The 26422-nt window shown below is 50.4% G+C and overlaps 1 protein-coding gene across 1 annotated transcript in view; it reads left to right on the forward strand.

Moving 5' to 3' along the window:
- zgc:162989 (uncharacterized protein LOC100037351 homolog) overlaps positions 1–26422 on the forward strand; it is a 52841-nt gene that overhangs the window by 18120 nt on the left and 8299 nt on the right. Inside the window, exons 2-3 of the mRNA XM_038784255.1 lie at positions 23012–23092; positions 24571–24603. Of these exons, the coding sequence (XP_038640183.1) occupies positions 23012–23092; positions 24571–24603 (114 nt within the window). The remainder of the gene's footprint in view (positions 1–23011; positions 23093–24570; positions 24604–26422) is intronic.

Consider the following 26422-nt stretch of genomic DNA (forward strand, 5'->3'; position numbering starts at 1 on the left):
GTCAATTAAGGCTTTCCAACAAGGGCATTTCTACCCCCTTTAAATCCCCACTCAACATCACCTCATGGTAACACCACCTGTAAACAGCCCTCAGGAAGTCTTGTGATACAGTGTGTAGCATCCCTGTCTCTGAACCAGAAGCTCCGGGTTCAAGTTCCACCCCAGGACTTGATGGACAATTAAGGTACGTTCACGGAGTGGTCACTCAAGGTTGAATATGTCAACCTGGAAATACTTCCAAACATGCCAATGGCTGGTGCTAAGAACGGGAGAGACTCCTGGTCAGTCACACTTGATGTGGAGTTGTGCCCCTATGCTATCAGCCTCTGGTGACAGACTAGAGATGTATTCCAGGAATTACTGGCTGTGGACACAGACTAAAGTCTGCCTTAGGGCACCTAGGTGAGGAAAGTGAATGGAAGAATACAGCCCTCAGCGTAACTCCTTCCCTGGAGAAATGTACCCCTCAGTTTAACTCCCTCTCTGTGACATAACCAGGGATAGAGAGTGCCTGGTGTGATACAAACTGAGGGGAGGGCTAACAGAGTTATATGACCCAGTCTGTACTTCCGCCTGGTAAAGTGATCTTGTGTGGATCACTGCCTTCGCTGGGGCAGAGGTGAGCCGAAATACTCGTGAGGTTCGATTTGGTTGATTTCAGGATGATGATAAGTGAATGGGGCGGCCCCGTCCCACCCCCTTGCCCTGTGTACGAATCCAAGGCTTAAAATGGCTGCCACATCTAAATTCGCACCTCCCCAAGTTCGATTACCCTCGAGTGCTCAAATTGAGTAGTTCTGAGGGAATAAATAAGGAGTAACTGTTTCTGCAGGCAATAGGGCGAGTAACCAGGGGACACAGACTAAATATATCCAGGAGGTGTGAAGAATTGACGTGATTGTGTTTGGTAAAACAATCAGAGGCAACATGAGGGAAAGAAAATTTAAACAGCAATATGTTGTGATCTGCCTGAAACATAGAGGAAGCAAATTCAATTGTAACTTGAAAAGAAAATTTAATGAATGTTTGAGAAGGAAACATTTGCAGAGTTATGGAAAAACAGTGGGAGCAATGGAACCAATAATTCTTTCAAACTGCTGGGCCGAATGGCCTCCATCTGTGCCTATAAATACTAAAACAATATATATAATGCACTTCATAAATTGCACTTCACTTCACTCTGTTTCCCATTATTCCCTTGATCCCAACAGTAACTTCTTTAGTTCCACGTGCTAGGAGTTTAACATATTGCATTGTGTTAAACTTTCCTTCCAAGCGCTTTGCTTTGTCCATTGTCCACCATCATTTCAGCTGAGTGCTGCTCCTCTGCCTGAAGATCAGTGTGTTTCACCATGAAGCACCTTGACCAGCCTCACAGCTGAAGAGTATGCTCCAAATCTCTGTTTTTGTTCCTCCCCTGGATTCCCACTTCATTCATTCTAGAGCTGAGCCTTTTCCAGCTCCCTTTGGCAATACGTGGTTGATTGCATTTCCAGGCCTCAATTTTCCCCATTACTTGAACACAACTCCAGGACGTCACAAAAGACCTCACAGCCCAAGCTTGCACTTTTTCTAATGAAGTCACTATTGTAGTGGAAGAACTATGGCAGTCAATTTATCCACTGAAGTTTTCCAAACAGCTATGGGACAATCTATTTCAGTGCCAAGGGATCAATATTAGCCGATATGCTGGGAAGAAACCCTGTGCTCTTGATCAAATTAATTCCATTTGATCTTTACATCTAGCAAGAGGGCAGACTATTGGCTCAACATCTAATCTGAAAGACGTCACCTCAGGCAGTGCAGCGCTGGTGGTGTCAGTTTGAATTATGGGCTCAAGTCTCTGGAGTGTGACTTAAATGTGCAACGTGCTAACTCAGAGATGAGTGGGTGAGCCAGGCAATACGTTGAGACGCAGCATAGGCACTTGAAACTAGGATCCAGTGTTTACACTCGATTCTGCTATTAAACCTGAGAGAGGGTTAAATGTCTTTGAACAAAGCTTCCTTCTGCAAAGCTTTCCGCCGTTGGTGCTTTCCTTCACATTGTAAATGAAAGGACTCTGTGTGGAATGGATATTGAATTGAGTTTTTTTTTGTTGGACGAACACAGTGACCTTCAGTTTTCCTCATCGTATGATGCCAGCAGTGGCTGACACGACATGGAACATTCCGGGGCCTTGATAACATCAGCTCAATAAGTAGAACATTAACAATGGAAGCCTCGCATTTTTTTCTCCTGCTTGGGATGTGGCAAGGTCCAGTATTTATTACATTTCCCTGGTTGCCCGAAGGGAGTTGATGGTGGGCCTTCTGGGACTGTTGGTTTGATATAACTCAGCAACCTGCATGCTAGGCCACTTCAGTGCGCAGTTAAGAGTCCGCACTGTGAACGAGTGAGGTCTTTAGAACAGTTCAGCTGCTACACGTTCAGTAACCCTCAAACCACTATGATGGGTTTTCACAGCTAGCTAGCCCAGTAACATGACCACAGCCTCACATAGTTTTGGATGCTGAATGCAAGCTGCATGATAACCTGATACATTTTTAAAAATTTGATGGGATGTGGGCATTGCTGACAGGGTCAGCATCTGTTGCCCATCCCTACCGGACCTAGAACTGAGTGGCTTGCGAGGAGGGAGTTAAGAGTCAACCACATTCACATATAGGACAGACTAGCTAAGGACGGCAGTGAGCTAGTACTACATTTGAGATTTTGGCCCAGGTTTTATCAATTGAATTTAAATTCCACCATCTGCCTCATGGGATTTGAACCCGTGTCCTCTGAGCATAAACATCTGGATTACTAGTCCAGTGATATTACCATTATGCTATCATCTCCAGTTGTGCTTTCTTGTCTACTGTGAAGAATAGCATTGGTGGTTGATAGCCTCCCTCCTTCCTCACCACAGCAATCTGATGGGCAGGTCATTCCCTCTTCAAGGACAGCAAGGAAACAAGGGATATTTGTGGAGGGGGGAACAAGTGAACTCTCTTCATTCAAAATATATACCCCTCCTCATCTCTTAACCTCAGCTGATAAATGTATTGGCGTGCCATAAGACATGGAAGCAGAATTAGGCCACTCGGCCCATCAAATCTGTTTCGCCATTTAATCGTGGCTGATATTTTCTCACCCCCATTCTCCTGTCTTATCCCATAACTCCTGATCCCCTTATTAATCAAGAACCTATCTATCTGTCTTAAAGACACTCAGTGATTTGGCCTCCACAGCCTTCTGCAGCAAAGAGTTCCACAGATTCATCATCCTCTGGCTGAAGAAATTGCTCCTCATCTCTGTTTTAAAAGATCGTCCCTTTAGTCTGAGATGGTGTCCTCTGGTTCTGGTTTTTCCTACAAATGGAGACATCCTCTCCACGTCCACTCTATCTAGGCCTCACAGTATCCTGTAAGTTTCAATAAGATCCCCCCCTCATCCTTCTAAATTCCAACGGGTACAGACCCAGAGTCCTCAACCGTTCCTCATACAACAAGCTCTTCATTCCAGGGATCATTCTTGTGAACCTCCTTTGGACCCTTTCCAAAGCCAGCACATCCTTCCTCTTTCCTTAGATACAGCCTCAGTCAGGTTTGAGTGTGAATCAGTGCAAAGATAGCTGATCTCGGCTGGGGCGGAAATAAGGCGAATATAATTGATCTTAATCTTGTGGTGACAGAGGATAGAGAAAAGAGTTAGGTGAGATCCACAATTCTGATCACTCTTGTGACGCAAGGAAGTGCATGTGTGCATTGGATGAGAATATGTTTGAGCTCAGAGCTCACACACTTGATCCCCATTGAGAGACGACTAGAGAGTGCATATGTGTGTCTGTGCATTTGTGAGTGTGAGTTTTTTTGCATGCGTGTATTTTGAAAAATATATTTTTATTGAAGTTTTACATTTGTAGACTTGTTAGAGATAGATGAGACAGTTACAGTTTGATGCGACCATCAATTCACTCAGAGACACGAGTTGAAGTAAACTGTGGCTTTAATCGACTTACAACTGAGCCTGCCTGCGACTAGCTGAACTGAAGGCAGGCTCGCAAGACCGCAGCACTTTATACTTCCAGCTGGGGCGGAGCCAAGGGCAGAGCCCTGTACATGCTCCTCATCTCCCCCTGTGGGCAGAGCCGCACAACGGCTCACAGATGGAGCCCACAGGGACACAGTGATATACAGTGTGGATTTATATGTTATACATTCACCACACAGTTTACATTTGTTCCTTTTCGGCGCAATCCTCCCTCCTTTTCCACTCTTCCCATCTTGCCTGCCTGCTTTTTGAAGGTTTTTTTTGGGTGTGGCCTTGTGTTGGGCCCTCCGGTGCCCATGTCAGTCACTGTCTGGCCTCCCCCCTGGTGTTTCCTCCGGTCTCTCCCTGCCTGTTCCCCCCCCCCCCCCCCCCCCCCCATGTCAGTCTGCTCTCTGTGGTCCCGGTGGCTGCCATGTGCCCTCCGCCCCTCCCCCCTACCCCGCACTATCAATTGTTGTCTTCCAACAGGGCTTGGAACAGGCTGATGAATGGCACCCGCGCTTTGTGAAAGCCATCTTCAGACCCTCGGGTGGTGAACTTAATCTTCTCGACGGAGAAATTCCGATAGGTCTGCCAGCCAGTGTGCAGCTGTGGGTGGTGCTGTTGATCGCCTGCCGAGCAGGATTCTTCGGCGGGCGATTAGGGAAGCAAAGCAAGGGTGTCGGATCCCTTCACCATATGTAGTTCTGGCTGGTCCGATGCCCCGAAGTTGCCACTCACGGGCACGGCTCCACCCTCACCCCAGCAACCTTGGACATTGCCTCGAAGAAGGTTGTCCGAAACCTGACAAGTCTGGGGCAGGCCCAGAACAGGTGGGCGTGGTTGGCCGGGCCTCCCTGGCACCGCTCACATTTATCCTCCACCTCCAGGAAGAACCTGCTCAGGTGCGCTCTGTGCACCACTTTTAGCTGTATTAGGCTTAGCCTCGCAGGAGGAGATGGAGTTGGCTCTGCTCAGTGCTTTGCTCCAGAGACCCCACCCTAGTTCTGAACCTAGCTCTTTCTCCCATTTGTCTCTAATTTTGTCCAGTGTGGAGTGTGTCCTTTCTAACAGTTGTCCGTATATGTCCACGCAGTTCCCCTTCCCCAGACTGTCAGCATCCAGTAACTGCTCCAACGTTGTGTCTCTCGGGGTTCCTGGGTACCTCATCGTCTCCTTGTGAAGAATGTTTGTGACTTGCAGCTGTTGGAGTTCTTGTCCATTCGGTAGTTCCAATCTCTCCGTCAGCTCCTCTAGGCCGCTAGTCTGTCCCCCGTGTAGAAGTCCCTAAATGTCAGTGTCCCCCCCCCCCCCCCCCCCGTCCTGTCTCCACCTCTTAAAGGTGGCATCTAGCATAGTTGGCGGGAACCTGTGGTGGCTGCAGATTGGGGCCGTGTTGGATACCTCGGTCAGACTGAAGTGCTGCCTCACCTGGATCCAGGTTCTTAGTGTTCCTACTACCACTGGGCTGGTTGAGGGTTTTGCTGGTGGGGATGGGAGTGCTGTCGTGGCGAGGGCGCGGAGGGTCGTTCCTGTACAGGAGGACTCCTCAATCCTCACCCATCCCCTCACACTCTTGGCCGTGGCTGCCCAGTGGTAATATTGCAAGTTTGGGGGGGCCAGGCCTCCCATGCTTCTTCTCCTTTGTGGTACTGTTTTGGGGATTCTTGGATCTTCCCCTCCCACACAAACACCATAACATTTGATTATTGCTTGAAAAAAGGCATTGGGGATGTGGACCTGAACAGGGTGAGGAACATGGGCAGCACATTCGTCTTGATCGTCTGCACCGTCTCTGCCAGGGAGAGCGGGAGTGCTTCCCATCTCTGTAGGTCCTTTTCTACTTCCTCCATCAGACTGGTCAGATTCCACTTGTGGATCTGTGTCCCGTCGTGGGCTATCTGGATTCCCAGGTAGCAGAATTTGTTTTGGGCTACTCTCAAATTGGGGTAAATCCTCCCCCTCTGTCCCTCCCCCTCTCGGATTCACCGGGAAAACTTTGTTTTTGTCCAGATTGAGTTTGTAGCCCGAGAAGGCTCTGAACTCTCCCAGGACCTTCGTGATTTCTTTCACGCTGTTCTGTGGGTCTGAGATATAGAGGAGCAGGTCATCCGCATTGAGTGAGACTCTGCGCTGTCTGCCTCCTCTTTGGATTCCCCTCCAGCCTCTCGTGTCAGGGCGATCACCAGTGGCTTGATTGCCAGGGCGAGCTGGAGCGGCGACAGCGGGCATCCCTGCCTTGTGCCTCTGTGCAGCTGGAAGCATTAAGAGCTGGTGGTGTTGGTCCGAACGCTCGCCTTGGGGCTGTGGAACAGGAGTTGCACTCATGAGGTGAAGCCCGTCCCCAGCCCAAACCACTCTTGTCCCTCAATGAGGTACTTCCACTCGACTCTGTCGAAGGCCTTCTCTGCATCCAGAGAGACAATCACCTCTGCTTTCTCTCCCCAGATGGGATCAATATCACATTCAGCAGCCATCTCATATTCGCAGTTAGCTGTCTACCCTTAACAAAGCCTGCCTGGTCCTCTGCGACCACCTCCGCAACACAGTTCTCCTGTCTCTTGATCAGGACTTTTGTGAGTGTTTTCGTGTCTACATTGAGCAGCAAAATGGGTCTGTATGACCCACATTCCATTAGGTCTTTATCTTTTTTGGGTGGTGACTCGTGTTAGCGTTGGAGGCACGGTGCCCCTCACTGGTGAATCTGTAAACATCTCCCGCATGTGCCGGTGCAAATTTTTCGTAAACGTCTGCCGGGAACCCATCGGGTCCTGGCACCTTCCCCATCTGGAACTAATGCTCCCCATGACTGTCCCAGACCTATTGGTGCTTCCAACTCCCTCTGTCTATCGTCCCCACGACTGGCATGTCCAGTCTGTCGAAGCTGCTTCATCCCCGAGTTCCCGTTCCCGTCGGGGAGGGAGGGGGGGGGGGGGGGGGCGGGAATGCTCAGAGGTGTGCAGGCCCCAGTAAATGGCCTCAAATGCTTAACTGACCTTTTTTTGGTTCGGCTACCAGTCCGCTTCTGCTGTCTTTACCTGGACTAATTCCCTTCTGGACGCTTGCTTTCTCAGCTGGTGAGCCAGCAGGGGGCCAGCCTTCTCTCCGTGCTCATAAAAGGTCCCCCATGCCTGGCTGAGTTGGTACACTACATTCCTGCTGGATAACAGGTTAAAGTCCAGTTTAGCCGTTTCCTCTCCGCCAGAAGTTCTACCGTCGGGGCATCGGAGTGTCTTCTGTTGACCTCCAAGATGGATTCGATTAGTTGTTGCCTAGCCGCTCTCGCTTCCCTGTCTCTACGAGCCTTGTAGGCAATAATGTCTCCCCTTATTACACTTTGAGTGCCTCCCAGTGAGCCTTCCCCATTCTAGTTGTTCATAACCAAGGCCTGTGATGTTTTCTGGCAGAAGACCTTGTCGGGCAAGCACAAAGAACATACAGTGCAGAAGGAGGCCATTCGGCCCATTGAGTCTGCACCGACCCATTTAAGCCCTCACTTCCACCCTATCCCCCTAACCCAATAACCCCTCCTAACCCTTTTGGACACTAAGGGCAATTTAGCATGGCCAATGCACCTAACCTGCACATCTTTGGGCTGTGGGAAGAAACCAGAGTACTCCGAGGAAACCCACCCAGAGAAGGAGAGAATGTGCAGACTCTGCACGAACAGCCTGGTGCTATGAAGCCACAGTGCTATCCACCATGCGACTGTGCTGCCCTAAAGGTCATGTCCGACCTCCACGTCGGGCATTGGGCACGACCCGTCTCTAACCTCACAACCATGAAATGTGGAGCGAGGTCGGAGATTACCATTGCGGATTACTCCGCTCTGACTATTTCTGGAAGCATCTTTTTCGTTTTCCCCAAAACAAAAAAGCCGATGTGGGTGTGGACCCTGTGTTCTGGTGAAAAGAATGAAAACTCCTCACCTGGGTGCATGAACTGCCATGGGTCCACTGCCCCCATCTGCTCCATAAGAGTTCCCAGTTCCCTAGTCAAGCCTTCTGTTTTCCCCACTGTCCATCAGTGGGTCCTGTACACGGTCAAAGACCCCCCGCCTCAATGAACATATCTATGTCGGGGATTTGTGCCATGGTCTTCTTTATAAATTCCGTGCCATCCCAATTGGGCACACACACGTTCACCAGGACTACCGGTGCTCTGTCGAGACACCGCTAACCACGACATACCGCTCCCCACTTGGTCCGTAACCGCGTTTATCCGCATGAACACTGATCTCCTGTTTATTAAAATTGCTACCCCCCTTCCTGTCCCGCCCCCACCCAGCCCTTATCCTGTCCATGGAATGGTAGGTGTGTCCCACCCAACCCTTCTTGACCCACAGTCGGTTGTTCTCCCTCCGGTGTGACTTTTGGAGGAAGATTATATCGGCCTTCAGACTTTTTAGTGGCGAAGATTCTGGATCTTTTCACTGGGGTGTTAAGTCCCCTAGTGTTCCAGGTGACTATCCTGGTGTGGGGGTTTCTGCCCCCCCCCCACCCTTCCTGCAGGATCAATCATACTTACCTGGTGGGGGGGCAGCATGGTGGCACAGTGGGTTAGCCCTGTTGCCTCACGGCGCCGAGGTCCCAGGTTCGATCCCGGCTCTGGGTCACTGTCCGTGTGGAGTTTGCACATTCTCCCCGTGTCTGCGTGGGTTTTGCCCCCACAACCCAAAGATGTGCGGGTAGGTGGATTGGACACGCTAAATTGCCCCTTAATTGGAAAAAATGAATTGGGTACTCGAAATTAATAAAGAGAAATATTTAGCTGGTGGGTGCGCTCCGGGGTTCCTCTTTGTCCAGAGGCCACCCAATAAGGCTGCCAACTGTGTGTACGCCATGTGTGTGAGACCCTGCACGCCGGGGTTTCCCTTTGTTCAGGGACCTTCCAAAGTGGATGCTTGCGGTGCCATCTTGTTCCATCTTCCCGAACCTGACCCGCTGAAGCTAGTCCAGAGCCCTTCTCTTCCATATCACTTTGTGCCCCTGTGGGCCCAATGTCAACCCCCCCCCCCCCCCCCCGCCTTGGCGGTCTCTCCCCGCTGGGAGATGTGCCGCGATCCCCCATTTCTCTCACGTTTCCTGGCGCGAACTTTCCCCGCTAGTGTGGTGACCCCCCTCCTGTGCCCATTCCACTATGCCTTCTCTGTCACCTGCTCACCCTCTCCTGCACTCTGCTGCCCTCGTCTCTTCCTTCCTCTGAGCTAGTTCCCTTACTCCTAGCGAGGCAGTGCAGTCCTGCGCAAAATTGGCCATTTTCATCGTAATCCTGCCGTAGCGTGGCCCAATTTCCATACAAGTAATGGGAGCAACCCCATATCCAACGGCCTCCTGTGATTGATTGGCCTCCCTAGCAAGTGATCATGCTGGTGTCAATTAGTACACCTTTTGAAAAACGTGAGCCTGGCGGAAGGACGTCTGCGGGGTGTATTGGGGGTAAGCAGCCATCTTTGCTCACAGGCAAAGAGCTCAGGGGCGCTGGGCTTGCTGCCCCTGTGTTTGGCAAGAGGTGGAGGACCCTCTGCCTCTTCGAGGATGACCCAGGATGGGCCACTCTGGCTGTGATTGAGCGGTGCAGCGGACTCCTCGAGTGCCGGTTCCGATGCCTCGACCGCTCCGGTGGTGCATTGCTGTGTCCACCACAACCTGGCACAGCAGCGGGGCGTCGAGGTGGAGGTTGGGGCTGAGGAAGATGTGGCCACCTCTGCGGAGGACGAGGATGATGAGGCAGCTTCAGACCAGCAAGGGAAGGCCGAGCCAAGGGAACTGGAGGACCAGCCGGAGGCTTCAGCACTGACGGCAGTGGCAGGGGGCCGTCAATCCCAGACGGCTAGGGAGGCGTTCATACTCGCCCGCTTCACATCGGACATGGCTTGGTCCGTCATCGCTACCTTACCCACCCTCCCAGGGTCTGTGCCGCATCACTCCGGGTGCTGGGATTGTGTCAGCACTGTCAGCGGGTCACTGCCGAGGACAGGGGGGTGATAACCCACAGAAAGCTGAGCTCCTTAACCTATGCCGTAGTCTGACCTCTGTCTGCCCATTGAGTGCTCACTCACACCCATCACCTGCACGTGGTATGGGGAATGCCTGGAGAGATAGGCCAAGGGTTTGGAGGTTGGTACCCAGAGCGGAAGAAAATGACAGAGGCGTCATACTGGTTGTGCTCAAGTGTTATACGTGTCATACAATTATCCCTCCCCTGGTACCCTCAATGATCCTCAATATGTTTAGCCTTCTTAGCTCTACTGCTACATTTAGGATGCACATCTGAGGTGGAAGCAGCCAGCTGCTTACCTCGTCCTCTGGCCTTCGATGCCCCTGGTGGGTGTCCTCCAGGGACGAAGGGTCCTGGCTCACTTGTCGACGGTGCATGCACAGCCGTGCCACCCTGTTGGATGTGCTCACCTTGAGACACGGCCTCATCAGAGGGATGGAACTCAGGGGAGTTGGTGGCCACCATCCCCACTCCATGGGACAAGTTTGGGTTGGCACTCGGTGCCCCCTCCTCGCTCGATGTCTATAGGGCCCCATGTTCACCTTGGTACTGAGGAGCAGCTGGGTTGAGCCCCGGCTGCCCCTGCAGCATCTGGCTTTGCCAGCCCGGTGGCTCCCCAATGTCTACACCAAGGTGTCAACACCCTCAGCGATGCTCCTTCATGATTGCGCCATGCTCTGCAACGCCTCGGCAATGCCCACCTGAGAATGGGGCATGCCCCTCATCACCTCATCAAGGTCAACCTGGTACTGGGTGACATCTCCAGCGCGGCAGACATTCTGCCGAGACCCTCAGCCATGGCCCTCACTGACTGCGCCACACCATGGACATCTTCACTCTGCTGCCGACGTCACGCACCAGGCTCTCCAGTGCGGTCACCACCCGAAGAATATTGGCCTCAATGCCACTCATTGCCGGCAACATCTCCTGTGCCTGTAGCCTCTGGGACTCCTCCAGTCGCGATGGACCAGCTGGAATGTCGCTGACATCTTCCTCTGATAGTCCTGCCTGCACCCTAACAGCTCCGGGTAACCCTGTATCAGAAGCTCAGCATCAGGCTGGGATCCAGCAGGGTCCTGGGATCCAGCAAATCCCCGCCTGCTGTCCCACCTGGGGGTTCCTGCCTCCACCTGATGTGCATCATCAGCTGTGTGGTGCTCACCAGATTATACCCCAGAAGCCTGACCACTGAAGTTTCCCACCAAGGTGTATATCTCTGCGCTGGCAGAGGGTGGGGATGACACTGTAATACATCGATCGTGCCTTCCTCGAAGCTCTCCTCCAAGGTGTTCTCCTGGGAGGCTGAGGAGGGGGCCACCTGGGATGGGCTGGTGCCGTCGGCTGGAGGACCTGTGGGAGAATGGACATGTGGTCAGTGGGAGGGATGGGCCAGTCAATAACAACTCACATTTGAGAGGTCCTCCAGGTGGAGCCCGGTGGTTCCTCACCTCTGCGGCTTCCACCATCCTCCGCGTTGGTGACCGCTCTGTCCTCGACCACCCCTGTAACATCCAGTGCCATTCCTCAAAGGTGGTGAGGATCCATAAGTCTGCCACCTCTCTGCCAGTCAGTGATTGTGCGAGAGCCTCCCTTGCAGAGACACCGAGGGCATCATTAATGGGTGGTTCACAGTGGTGGGAGGGGGTGTGTGAAGGATGGGTTGGGAGTGGGGAGAAGGTTGAAGCGAGAATTGGGGGCTGCTTGGTGAGTTGTTGGGGTGGATGCTTGCGTGGGGGCAGAAAGGTCTCGGCGGGGAGGGGGCAGGGGGCGTTAGTGTCAACTCACCCATGCTGCCCGGTGTAGGTCGTTGACCTTAGAACATAGAACATAGAACAGTACAGCACAGAACAGGTCCTTCGGCCCTCGATGTTGTGCCGAGCCATGATCACCCTACTCAAACCCATGTATCCACCCTATACCCGTAACCCAACAACACCCCCCTTAACCTTACTTTTTAGGACACTACGGGCAATTTATCATGGCCAATCCACCTAACCCGCACATCTTTGGACTGTGGGAGGAAACCAGAGCACCCGGAGGAAACCCACGCACACACGGGGAGGACGTGCAGACTCCGCACAGACAGTGACCCAGCCAGGAATCGGACCTTCTTATGGCACTGGAGGCCAGTCGGTCCCACTCCCCGAGCTTACGGCCACTGCCACCACATCCCAGACAGCCTTGCTCCAGGATCCTTAGGACATCCCTCCTGACCTCGACCGCATCTAGGAGCTTCCCTAAGTATGAAACCCGAAAACCCGAACATTGTTGCGAGCTGACTGGGGTTGGCTATGCAAGTGAAGTGCTGCTCGACCTTGTTAGTCGGGGGCTGGCGAGCGTTGTCCCGGCGAATCAGCTGGGGAGCCTTCATTTGCGATGAGAAGCTTGTAGGGCCTTGTTAAGTGGACCAATTAACGTTGAATAGTCTTGCCGGCCTCGCTGGGTCGAGCGCCGGGAACCTCGTTGCAGTTCTTGCTCGCTACCACACTTGGAAATCTTTCTGGAAAATCGTGCCCTCGATGTGTGCTTCTGAGTTCATACATAACTCTGACAAATACACGTATGCTTGTAAGGGCATGAGAGAGTGGGCTTGTCTCTGTGTATGTTGACAGCATCTGCTTCTGTTTATTGCTGCATGCACGTGTGTTTGACATGTGCTTGATAGTGTGCGTTTGTACTTGTTTGATACTGTAGTATAGGTGTGTGTTTGTTTACAGCTGTGTCCTGGAGAAATCTCTCCTCCTCCAGTACTGAGGATAATCTACAATAGCCCAGATATGAACCATGTGATGTTTCTGGCCCAGCACAATATCAAGTGACTCATTTGATCACAGCCATGGGTGGGACATATATTGGATTTGATGCCCAATGTTAATTATATTTTGGTTACTCTTGCAAAACAGCTGTTGTGCTTTGGACGGCCACTGAGCCAATAATATGCAGTTTGCTAATTTAGTTGCTGTTTCTGCTGTATAATTTCTATATCCCTCCTGGGTGCCCATTATTCTATATATAAACCATCTGAATTCCTCGATTAGATTCCAGTCTGTAATTCACTCCTGGGTGTCCATTATTCTATATATAAACCATCTGAACCCCTCGATTAGATTCCAGTCTGTAACATACTCCCGGGTATCCATTATTCTATATATAAACCATCTGAATTCCTCGATTAGATTCCAGTCTGTAATTCACTCCCGGGTGTCCATTATTCTTTTTATGAACCATCTGAACCCCTCGATTAGATTCCAGTCTGTAACTCATCCATTCCATCTATTATTCTGTATTAAAAGGTGCTTTACTACAGTTAACCCTCCGGATAATGAACAGGATCTTCCTTGGGCAACTCCTTGGTAGGGTAATTGTGATTTGATTCATTGTGGTAAAAGCGACACTACATTCTTTTAGTGTAATAACACTCTTGACTTGACTTCCTATATGGCTGACTATCTCTTCCCTGTCGTGCAAAGATGTCACAGTTAGTCCAGTTTAGGAGCTCCTTTCGCACTCTAACTGTGCACACTTCTCACACCTACACCCATTATGTTTTAAGTTATGATGGAGATGAGAATGTTTTGCTTATTTTTAATTATGAAATGCGCTATTTTTGGTAGTGAACCACGATAATTTCTGGTAATTTCTTGCGGCTTGAGGCTGACTGCTTACTTCCTCGTTGCAGTGTTGCCTCCTCTGCTGTGTGATCTCCAAGGATACATCCATTACTATCTCTCTAACCAACTTCTAATATACATGAAGCTCGACAGTCTGCCAATAATGATCTAAATGCATTTTGGCCCTTGCTTATTTTGTGGAAAGTGCTTCTTGTGTCCATTCCCCTGACCATATTAATTATCACAAAGAGGTTCAGTTCATTGATTTATACTGCTGGAAACATATTGATGACCAGTTAAAAGCCGGTTGTGGTCAGGTCAAGCGAAAAGAACCGGAAAGTCGCCTATTTTATTGTTCTCTTATATTTTTGTGAAGATTGTCCGAGATGTTTTGTCAGCTGACTCCCCACCTCCAACTGCCCCTCCCCTCAGCTGATTGGTCAACCAGCATGCCCATCCTCGTGGTGCCCCACTTTCCTGTGGCCGACTGAGAAACAAACAGACCCTCCTTGCCTGACTGGATGATTCTTGACCGTCAGTCAAATAGCCTCTGTTCTGTCCCTAATATTTTTCAAACAAAGGATTAAAACTAAGTTGGTGGCACAGTGGTTAGCACTGCTGCCTCATAGCACCAAGTTCGATTCCAGCCTTGGGTCACAGTCTCTGTGGAGTTTGCACGTTCTCCCTGTGTCTGCGTGGACTTCTTGTGGGTGCTCCGGTTTCCCCCCACAGTCCAATAATAATAATAATAATAATAATAATCGCTTATTATCACAAGTAGGTTTCAATGAAGTTACTGTGATCCCCTGTAGTCGTTCCTCTTAGTAACATATAGACCCCTTTGGATACTGGTGGGGGGAGGGGAAGAGACTTACCAGGGGTAAGCCATGGGGTACAGGTCTCTGGCACAGAGTCTGTCCCTGTTGCTCAGAAGGAAAGGAAGGAGAGGAGTAGAGCATTAGTCATTGGAAACTCCATAGTTTGGGGGACAGATAGGATATTCTGTGGCAACGAGAGAGACTCGCGGTTGGTATGTTGCCTCCCAGGTGCCAGGGTCCGTGATGTTGCGGATCGTGTTTTCTGGATCCTTAAGGAGGAGGGGGAGCAGCCCCAAGTCGTGGTCCACATAGGCACATAGGCACCGACGAAATAGGTATGAAAAAGGATGGGGATGTAAGGCAGGTATTTGGGGAGCTAGGGTGGGAACTTAGATCTAGGACAAACAGAGTTATTATTTCTGGGTTGTTACCCATGCCACGTGCTAGTGAGATGAGGAATAGGGAGAGAGAGCAGTTGAACACGTGGCTACAGGGATGGTGCAGGAGGGAGGGATTCAGATACCTGGAGAATTGGGATTCATTCTGCGGTAGGTGGGACCTCTACAAATGGGAACCAGAGGGGTACCAATATCCTGGGGGGGAAATTTGCCAATGCTCTTTGGGAGGGTTTAAACTAATTCAGCAGGGGGATGGGAACCTGAATTGTAGCTCCAGTGTACAGGAGGTTGAGAGTAGTGAGGTCATGAGTCAGGTTTCAAGGTTGCAGGAGTCTACTGGCAGGCAGGAAGGTGGTTTGAAGTGTGTCTACTTCAACGCCAGGAGCATCCGGAATAAGGTGGGTGAACTTGCAGCATGGGTTGGTACCTGGGACTTTGATGTTGTGGCCATTTCGGAGACATGGATAGAGAAGGGACAGGAATGGTTGTTGCAGGGCTTTAGATGTTTCAGTAAGCTTAGGGAAGGTGGTAAAAGAGGGGGAGGGGTAGCATTGTTAGTCAAGGACAGTATTATGGTGGCAGAAAGGACATTTGATGAGGACTCGTCTCCTGAGGTAGTATGGGCTGCGGTTAGAAACAGGAAAGGAGAGGTCACCCTGTTGGGAGTTTTCTATAGGCCTCCAAAAAGTTCCAGAGATGTAGAGGAAAGGATTGCAAAGATGATTCTGGACAGTAACAGAGTGGTTGTTATGGGGGACTTTAACTTTCGAAATATTGACTGGAAACGCTATAGTTCGAGTACTTTAGATGGGTCAGTTTTTGTCCAATGTGTGCAGGAGGGTTTCCTGGCATAGTATGTAGATAGGCCAACGAGAGGCGAGCCACATTGGATTTGGTACTGGGTAATGAACCAGGCAAGTGTTAGATTTGGAGGTAGGTGAGCACTTTGGTGATAGTGACCACAATTCAGTTATGTTTACTTCAGCAATGGAAAGGGATAGGTTTATACTGCAGGGCAAGAGTTATAGCTGGGGGAAAGGCAATTATGATGCGATTAGGCAAGATTTAGGATGCATAGGATGGGGAAGGAAACTGCAGGGGATGGGCACAATTGAAAAGTGGAGCTTGTTCAAGGAACAGCTACCGAGTGTCCTTGATAAGTATGTACCTGTCAGGCAGGGAGGAAGTGGTCGAGCGAGGGAACCGTGGTTTACTAAAGTAGTTGAATCACTTGTCAAGAGGAAGAAGGATGCTTATGTAAAGATGAGATGTGAAGGTTCAGTTAGGGCGCTTTAGAGTTACAAGTTAGCTAGGAAGGACCTAAAGAGAGAGCTAAGAAGAGCCAGGAGGGGACATGAGAAGTCTTTGACAGGTAGGATCAAGGAAAACCCTAAAACTTTCTATCGGTATGTCAGGAATAAAAGAATGACTAGGGTAACAGTAGGGTCAGTCAATGACAGTAGTGGGATGTTGTGCATGGAGTCTGACGAGATAGGAGAGGCGCTCAATGAATATTTCTAATCAGTATTCACACAGGAAAAAGACAATGCTGTCGAGGAGAATACTGATATACAGGCTACGAGACTAGATGGGATTGAGGTCCATAAGGAGGAGTTGTTAGCAATTCTGAAATGTGTGAAAATAGGTAAGTCCCCTGGTCCAGATGGGATTTATCCTAGGATTCTCTGGGAAGCTCGGGAGGAGATTGCTAAGCCTTCGGCTTTGATCTTTATGTCGTCATTGTCTCCAGCAATAGTGCCAGAAGACTGGAGGATAGCAAATGTTGTCCACTTATTCAAGAAGGGGAGTAGAGACAACCCCGGTAACTATAGACCAGTGAGCCTTACTTCTGTTGTGGACAACATCCCACTACTGTCCAAGACAAAGTCTTGGAAAGGATTATAAGAGATAGGATTTATAATCATCTGGAAAGGAATAATTTGATTAGGGATAGTCATCACTGTTTTGTGAAGGGCAGGTCGTGCCTCAAAAACTTATTGAGTTCTTTGAGAAGGTGACCAAACAGGTGGACGAGGGTAAAGCAGTTGATGTCATGTATATGGATTTCAGTAAAGCGTTTGATAAGGTTCCTCACGGTATGCTATTGCAGAAAATACGGAGGCATGGGATTGAGGGTGATTTAGCAGTTGGATCAGAAATTGGCTAGCTGGAAGAAGACAAAGGGCGGTGGTTGATGGGAAATGTTCAGCCTGGAGTTTAGTTACTAGTGGTGTACCACAAGGATCTGTTTTGGGGCCACTGCTGTTTGTCATTTTTATAAATAGACCTGGAGGAGGGCGTAGAAGGATGGGTGAGTAAATTTGCAGATGACACTAAAGTCGGTGGAGTTGTGGATAGTGCGGAAGGATGTTGCAGGTTACAGAGGGACATAGATAAGCTGCAGAGCTGAGCTGAGAGGTGGCAAATGGAGTTTAATACAGAAAAGTGTGGGGTGATTCATTTTGGAAGGAGTAACAGGAACACAGAGTATTGGACTAATGGTAAGATTCTTGGTAGTGTGGATGAGCAGAGAGATCTCGGTGTCACGTAAATAGATCACCCAGGTTGATAGGTTGTTAAGAAGTTAAGAAGGCGTACGGTGTGTTAGCTTTTATTGGTAGAGGGATTGAGTTTCGGGGCCATCAGGTCATGTTGCAGCTGTACAAAACTCTGGTGCGGCCGCATTTGGAGTATTGCGTGCAGTTCTGGTCACCGCATTATAGGAAGGATGTGGAAGCATTGGAAAGGGTGCAGAGGAGATTTTCCAGGATGTTGCCTGGTATGGAGGGAAGATCTTCTGAGGAAAGGCTGAGGGACCTGAGGCTGTTTTTGTTAGAGTGAAGAAGGTTAAGAGGGGACTTAATAGAGGCACAAGATGATCAGAGGATTAGATAGGGTGGACAGTGAGAGCCTTTTTCTTCGGATGGTGATGGCTAGCACGAGGGGACATAGCTTTAAATTGAGAGGAGATAGATATAGGACAGAGGTCAGAGGTAGGTTCTTTACTCCGAGAGTAGTAAGGGCGTAGAATGCCCTGCCTGCAACAGTAGTGGATTCAATATTAAGGGCATTTAAATGGTCATTGGATAAACATATGGATGATAATGGAATCGTGGTTCAAATTGGTTTCACAGGTCAGCGCAACATCGAGGGCCACAGGGCCTGTACTGCGCTGAAATATTCTACGTTCTAGGCCCCTAGTCGCCACATTCCGGCACCTGTTCTAGGAGGCTGGTACGGTCATTGAAACCCACGCTGCTGCCTTTTCTGCATTACAAGCCAGCTATTTAGCCCATTGAGCTAAACCTGCCCAAATGTGCAGATTAGGTAGATTGGCCATGCTAAATTGCTCCTTAGTGTTGCCAAATTAACTAGATATGCCAGTTATTAATGATAATATTGTTTTTCAGAGTCGCCAGGTATCAAATGATACCACCACAGGGCTTTGCTGGATATTGATCAAAGGATCACACAACCAGTTAGTCAGTTCAAGTTCAAAATTAGTTTATTTACACACAAGGATTACTTCGACATGCAACATAAAACACTACAAGTTAAACTACACCTAACAACTACAACAACCTATACTTAACTTCAGGGCAACCGACTCTTTGCAGATGGGCAGATGTACAAGGCGGTTGTTCGGATCTTGCGTGGCTGGGTAGAAGAAGTGGCTTCGTTTCTGCTGGGCTCATCCGTCTGGTAGCGATCGTTGGTCTTGAACTTGACTTCTGGTCGCAATGCTACACTTGGTTTTAGGCGTAGGCAGGGGCCAAGAGAGACCGAACACATGGCTGTGTCTCTTTTTATCCCTCTGGGATTTTGCGCCCTTTGGGGCGGTCCTTAGCTTTGGACCCAATAATTCGACAGGCTTCGATCACTGCCTTCGATTTTATCCAATAAAGGGGGAGGTGCCTTGATGGCTGTTGCTAAATACGGATGTGAAGATTCTGGCCAAGTTGCTGGCAAGCGATTGGTGGTATCGGAAGATCAGATGGGATTTGTGAAGGGGCGGCAGCTGTCCAGTAACATTAGGAAATTATTGAATGTGGTTATGAACTCGTCAGTTAGTAGGGTGCTGGACGTGATGGTGTCAACGGAGAAGGCCTTTGCTCGAGTTGACTGGGATATTTGTTTGAGACCCTGAGGAGGTTTGGGTTTGTGGCAAGGGTATGGTTACGTTATGCATCCACTATGGTGAGTGTGTGAATGAATGGGATGGATTCTAATTATTTCCGGTTACATAGGGGAACAAGGCAGGGGTGCCCTTTGTTGCCATTATTGTTTGCGCTGGCAATAGAGCCTTTGGCGATTGTACTCAGGACTTTGGAGGAATGACGGGGCTTGTGAGGTGGGGCAAGGAGCATAGGGTGTCGTTGTATGCTGATGACCTACTGCTATTTGTGGCAGACCTGTTGGAGAATATGGGAAGAATTATGGACTTGCTGGAAAATTCAGGAACTTCTCAGGGTACAAATTGAATATGGGAAAGAATAAGGGGCGGTATTCTCCCCTACCCGGCGGGGCGGGATCTCGGCGTAGCAGAGTGGCGCCAACCACTCCGGCGTCGGGCCTCCCCAAAGGTGTAGAATTCTCCGCACCTTTAGGGGCTAGGCCCACGCCGGAGTGGCTCCCCTTCCGCCGACTGCCGCCAACGGCCTTTGGCGCCACGCCGGCCGGCGTTGGAGCCGGCCGAAAGGCCTTCGCCGGTCGGCATGAGTCCGCACATGCGCCGGAGCATCAGCGGCCGCTGATGTCACCACCGGCGCATGCGTGGTGGAGGGGGTCTCTTCCGCCTCCGCCATGGTGGAGGCCGTGGCGGTGGCGGAAGGAAAGAGTGCCCCCACGGCACAGGCCCGCCGGTCGATCGGTGGGCCCCGATCGCGGGCCAGGCCACCGTGGGGGCACCCCCGGGGTACGATCGCCCCGTGCGCCCCCCCCCCCCCCCGGACCCCGGGGCCCGCTCATGCCGCCTGCTCCCCCCGGCACAGAGGTGGTTTAACCCACGTCGGTGGGAGAGGACTGACAGCGGCGGGACTTCGGGCCGGAGAATCGCCGCAGGGGCCCCGCCGACTGGCGCGGCGCGATTCCCGACCCGCCGATTCCCGGGTGGCGGAGAATTCCAGGGGGGCGGGGGGGGGGGGGGGGGGGGGTGGGAGGTGTTCGAATGGGTGTGGGTGGAGAAGAACCCTTGTAAAGGGTCAAGTTTAAGGGTTATGGTAACGGCCCCTCTCCCGTTTGCCCTAGGGAAATACACTAATAGCCCAGTGGTGGTGTCATTGATAAAGATCTGGAATCAGCTACGGAAGCACAAGTTGGGGCAGGTATCAGTACTAGCCCCGCCGTGCAGGAAATGTAGGGTTGTGCCCGGATGAATGGACATGATGGTTGAGAGATGGCAGAGGGCAGGAGTAGGATGAGTGAGAGACCTATTTCTAGAGGAGCAGTTTGCAGATTTTTTAGAATTTAGAATTTAGAACAGTACAGCACAGAACAGGCCCTTCGGCCCTCGATGTTGTGCCGAGCAATGATCACCCCACTCAAACTCACGTATCCACCCTATACCCGTAACCCAACAACTCAACCTTACTTTTTAGGACACTACGGGCAATTTAGCATGGCCAATCCACCTAACCTGCACATCTTTGGACTGTGGGAGGAAACCGGAGCACCCGGAGGAAACCCACGCACACACGGGGAGGACGTGCAGACTCCGCACAGATAGTGACCCAGCCGGGAACCGAACCTGGGACCCTGGAGCTGTGAAGCATTGATGCTAACCACTATGCTACCGTGAGGTTCCAGGAGAAATTCCAAAGGGGAGTGAATTCAGGTACCTACAAGTGCAGGACGATGTGCGGAAGGAGCTGCCCGCTTTCCCCCAGCTACTGAAAAAGATGCTAGCTTCGAACTAGTGGGGTAAAGGGAAGATAGAGACATTTAAGGGTGCACATGACACCGACCTGGATCAGGGGTTTTCCCCAGGGGTAGAAGATCTTTGTGAGAAGTGTCGTCAGGGCTAGCAAACCTCGCCCATATGTTCTGGGGGGGGGGGGGGGGGGATGTGAAACTGGAGAGTTTTTTTGAAGCGGTGTTCAAGATGTTGGAGTTGGTGGGGTTTGAAATACTGCCATGCCCCTTGGTGGTGATTTGGGGGGTTTCGGAGTTGCCGGGACTACAGGAGGGGAAGGGGCTGATGTTGTGGCCTTCGCCTCCCTAATTGTTCGGCAAAGGATTTTGCTGAACTGTGGTCGGCAACAAGGCCGGGGGTGGCAGTGTGGGTGGGAACCTGTATGTATTTCTGAGCTTGGAAAAGGGCAAATTTGGCCCATGGGTGTCAGAGGAAGGGTTTAATGCGCTGTGGCGTCCATCCCTATCTATTTTCAAGGATCTGATTGTCCTGGGTTGGGGAGGGAGGGCGGGGGGGGGGGGGGGGGGAGGAAAGAGGAGGAAGGGAGTGGGGGGGGGAGGGTAAAGGGGAGGAGGGGAGTAGGGGTGTATAAAGGAAACATGTTACAAACTACTGTAACTATTATGGTTTGCAGGTGTTTTTTGTAACTCTTGTATGAGTTTGGAATATAATATGTCTTTTAAAACTGTTTTAATGAGAGCTCAGTATCAAGGAAGCACATTTCGCCTTCCATAATCTCTGTGCACATCAAGATCGCTGCTGATGCACATGACAGCACAAAGTTATTGGGGTCAAGGGGCACCCACTTGGAGTTGTTTACAATTGTGGGTTGTTGGTTGTTTCTGTTGTTGACTTTGACCTGGAAACTAGTCAGGGGCCTGAACTAAGGTTCCAAGGATCAATGGGAATTGGTGTTGTGTGTTTGTACCTGTGGGTGGTGGGCAGGAGGGGGGGCGAGAGTACATTGCTGCAGACTCAAGCACATGAGCTGCCTAATAGAACCATAGAATTCCTGCAGTGCAGAAGGAGGCCATTCTGCCCATCGAATTTGCATCGACCCTCTGAAAGAGCACTCTCTCTAGGCCCACTCCCCCGCCCTATCCCCGTGCCTCCGCTCATCTGTACATCTTTGGACAGGAAGGGGCAATTTAGCATGGCTGATCCACCTAACCTGCACATCTTTGGACTGAGGAAACCGGAGCACCCGGAGAAAATCCACGTGAACCAAAGATTTTGTTTTTCATGATAGTATCCAATTTTTTTTCCAATTGAGGAGCAATTTAGTGTGGCCAATTCGGCTACCCTGCACATCTTTGGTTTGTGGGGGTGAGACCCACGCAGACATGGGGAGAATGTGCACACTCCACAAAAACCAAAGATCTGTTTACCAACGGTTGAGCTCTCCAAGAAAGGGAAGCATTTTCCCAGTGCATTGTGTAATCCTAAAGTAACCCATTAAATTAATTTACGGGATGTGGGCCTCGCTGGCTAGGCCAGCACTATTGCCATCCCTAAATTATTTTACACACAGATCACATAGCTATCATGGAGCAAATCTAGGATGTATGGGCAGATGGTAGGCCAAACATGTTTCTACACAGCACTAATACCAATGCAGCATGGCACTACGGAACAGTCCAGATGAATGATTTGACAACCTAGGGCCAGTGATCGGCCCACATGAGTGACCCGCCTTCATTTCAGTCAGGGTTGTTCACTAACCATGACCCCATGAATAAGATTAAATACATTTAATACACGCGGAATATTTCATAACAAGTTACTGAAAATGTTTAATCATTTATATATTTATAGAATTATCATCAACTTTAAATGGTAAAAACAAAAGAAATATTTACACTTTGGACAGTGGGAGTGCACGGCAATCAGCACACACCTCACTTCACTGGCCCTTGCTTTATGTGTGTCAAACCAGTAGGGAAAAACTACGCGGGTGGAAATCAGTGAAATGTGGCAACCCTACACGTGGGCAACGGTCAACAGAATAGCTTGTGGACCGCACTCAGAGTGGGCCCCAAAAGGCCCCCTGCTCTGCAGGTTGCCCACAGCCGGGTAGTGCCTATTTTGGTGTTTAGAATTGTGTGGCTAAATCTGGTGGCACAGAATACATTCCCACTCCCAAGAATACGAGTGTCACAAACCCATGCGGAATCCAGTGCTTGACTGGATTCCAATCCTCACATTGTCTCCAGTTGACTGTTCCCAGGTTTTCCATTAATACTTAACTTATTCCTGAAGGAGGAAGAAATCCCAGAACTGGAGATTGACATTGATGAACTGCTAGACATCTCGGATGAAGACCAGCGTTCCAAACTCCAGGTACCTGCTGCGGCTGGATGCCCGTTTTAAAATTGATAACAATCCAGTTTCAACCCAATTCTGTCATCCCATCTGTTTCATCCATTCTGTGCAGGGAGTTTCTGCACCGAGAACCCAATAAAGAGATTGTGCTCCTTAATGTGCCTCACATTAAGGAGTCTTCGATTCCATTCATGTGAATCTCCTCCTCGGTGATCCCATTGATGAGATACCATGACCACATTACAGATCAAGGGCTGAATTTCCGGGGCCATATGGGGCTGATGATGGGTGAGGTAGATGGGGGACCCGAAAATACCAACACTGTCCTGTATATCGGCCTCCAGACCACTCCTCAGTTTTGAGAGGGGCACATTCAGGGCCTGGGAAGTTAACAACATCAACTGGAATCTCCTGATGTAATTGGGGGAACGTGCAGGCAATCAACTGCCTGGCGACGAGCGCAGGTCGGGTGGGTGATGGGGGGGGGGGGGGGGGGCAGGCAGTGTTTCAAGCAGACCTACAGGCTCTACAGCCAGCCTGGGCTCGGAGGTATAGCCATTGACAAATCTGTAGAGGGATTGCTCAGCCCTATCCGCACAGTGGTAGCCGAAGCTACATTTTCAGTGTGTTTTTAATTAAAGGTGGTTGAGAGGACACCTTCCTGTCAAGGAACCCTCCCAGTAAATTACTTTTTCCTGCACAAGGGTACTCTTCTGAAGCTGGAGGACCTCTGATTGGCCCTCCAGCTTCGAGAGCCTGCATATCACCCTTCACTGGACAGGGAATGCCAATTAAGGAACTTTAATCAGCTTTCCCCCACCCTCCTCCACTTGAGGCAGGTTTCTGACCTGAAAACAAACCTGGCCCTTGTTTGCTTGGCTCTGTGATGAAAATTTAGCCCAGAGTCTTCTGGCTAAAGGCCCAGTTCCAAATGTGGATCCACCCAACTCCCTTCTAGGATTCAGCGGTGTTACTTGCTCCAGTGAGGGGTATATTAATTTTACAATAATTGAATCACACAGCCCATTATTGAACCACCCTCAACGAGAGAGAGCTGGAACACAATGTGCATGTCTTAAATTTCTCTCTTCGCAAACCTGAGAGTAATTGAAGAGACACCAATTAATGAGCTGCTTTATTTCTCAATAAGGTGAACGTTAACAGTTCTGTAATTAAGACTTGGGCTCATTTAATTTGCATCGAACAGAACTATTGCTTAATGATACAAAGATAAAGAGCAGGTGACACATCACCATATTGGGATTTACCCTGTTTCTTATTTCCTGTTAAAACGTGCTGGTGTCACACACAAAGGGAACTGACAAGCATTTGATTTTGATATTGCAATGGTTCTTGGCAGCTTGGCCCAGCTGAGCTGTGAGAAAGAAAGTGGGCTGTAGTAAAGATGAGTGGCACTGAATGTGAACTGATCTTTTTAATTTATCTTTACTCTTGTCAATGCTTTAAACTGGCCATTTTGTTTTATTTTCTCACAGGAAATGCTACACGAATGCTGTAAACCTACAGATGTAAGTGAAACCTTCTACTCAGTGACCTCTCTCTCCCTCTTAATGACTTCACTTATAGGAACAGCAAAATGGGACATGTGTGGTTCAGACTGACTGACTGGATGGTTCAGTGTGTTTTTTAAAAAATTAATTGTGGGCGTTACAGGCTGGACCAGCATTTATTGCCCACCCCTAGTTACGCTTGAACTGGGTGGCGTGCTCGGCCATTCCAGAAGGCATTTACGAGTCAACCACATCGCTGTGGGTCTAGAGTCACATTTTGACCAGACCGCGGAAGGGTGACAGATTTCCTTCCTTACAGAACATTATCAGTGTGTCTGGGTGGAGGAGGGGAGGGAGTGAGAGGGGAGAGGGGGGGGGTGGATTCAGTGGGTTGGATTCTCCCGTACCCGGCGGGGCGGGGGGTCACGGCGGGACGGAGAGGCGTGAACCACTCCGGCGTCGGCCCGCCCCAAAGGTGCGGAATCCTCCTCACCTTCAGGGGCTAGGCCGGCGCCGGAGTGGTTTGCGCCCCCGCCGGCCGGTGTGGAAGGCCTTTGGCGCCACGCCAGCCGGGGCCGAAGGGACTCCGCTGGCCGGAGAGAGTCCGCGCATGCGCGGGTGCATCAGCGGCTGCTGACATCATCCCCGCACCTGTGCAGGGCGGGGGTCACCTACGCGTCGGCCATCGCAGAGTCTGACACGGCCGATACGGAGGAATAGAGTGCCCCCACGGCACAGGCTCGGCCGCCGATCGCGGGCCAGGCCACCGTGGGGGCACCCCCCCCGTGGCCAGATCGCCCTGCGTGCCCCCCCCCCCCCCCCCCCCTCTCCCAGGACCCCGGAGCCCGCCCACGCCACCAGGACCCACCGGTAAGGGACCTAGTCTGATTCACGCCGGTGGGACTGGCAAAAAAACCAGCGGGACTTCGTCCCATCACGGGCCGGAGACTTCGGGCAGCCCCGGGGCCCATTGAGTCGTGCCGGTCCCCGCCATTTTCCGGGGCGGGCGGCGCGACTCATGCCTCGCCGACTTTTGGAGGCCCGGAGAATTTGGCGGCCAGCAGGGGCGGGATTCACACTGACCCCCGGCAATTCTCCGACCAGGCGGGGGGTCGGAGAATCCTGCCCAGTGTGTCTGGAACTGGGGGGGTGGTCCAGAGTGTCTGGGACTGAGGTGACTTATTTAGCCCTTAATGCCACCATTAACACTCTCTCTTTGTTCTCTGTCCATGACATCTTTGTAGATATTTGTTGAGTGGCAGGTGACGAGAGAGTGGGATAATGGTTAACCACTCTAATTGGCAAGTGGTGTGCCACAGTGGATGTGACCAGTGGTTTGCCACAGGGATCTGTATTGGGGCCTCAATTATTCACACTATTCATTAATGACTTGGATGATGGCATAGAAAATATACCCAAATTTGCTGATGATACAAAGTTTATTGTATTGGAGAAAGCTTAGATGATAACACAAAATTGCAAGGAGATATTGGCAGACTAGGTGAATGGGCAAAATTATGGCAGATGGAATTTAATGGAACCAGGTGTGAGGTTAAAGCAAATTACTGCGGATGCTAGAATCTGAAACAAAAACAGAAAATACTGGACAATCTCAGCAGGTCTGACAGCATCTGTGGAGAGAGAAAGGAGCTAACGTTTTGAGTCTGGGTGACTCTTTGTCAAAGAATAGTGTGAGGTTGTCCATTTTGGATGAAAAATGGATAGAACTGGGTACTTTCTAAATGGAAAGACATTAGGTACACTGAATGTCCAAAGAGATTTGGGGGTTCAGGTGCATAGATCCTTAAAATGCCAGGAACAAGTGCAGAAAATAATC

Source organism: Scyliorhinus canicula, chromosome 2, assembly GCF_902713615.1.
Source record: "Scyliorhinus canicula chromosome 2, sScyCan1.1, whole genome shotgun sequence".
Taxonomy (NCBI): domain Eukaryota; kingdom Metazoa; phylum Chordata; class Chondrichthyes; order Carcharhiniformes; family Scyliorhinidae; genus Scyliorhinus; species Scyliorhinus canicula.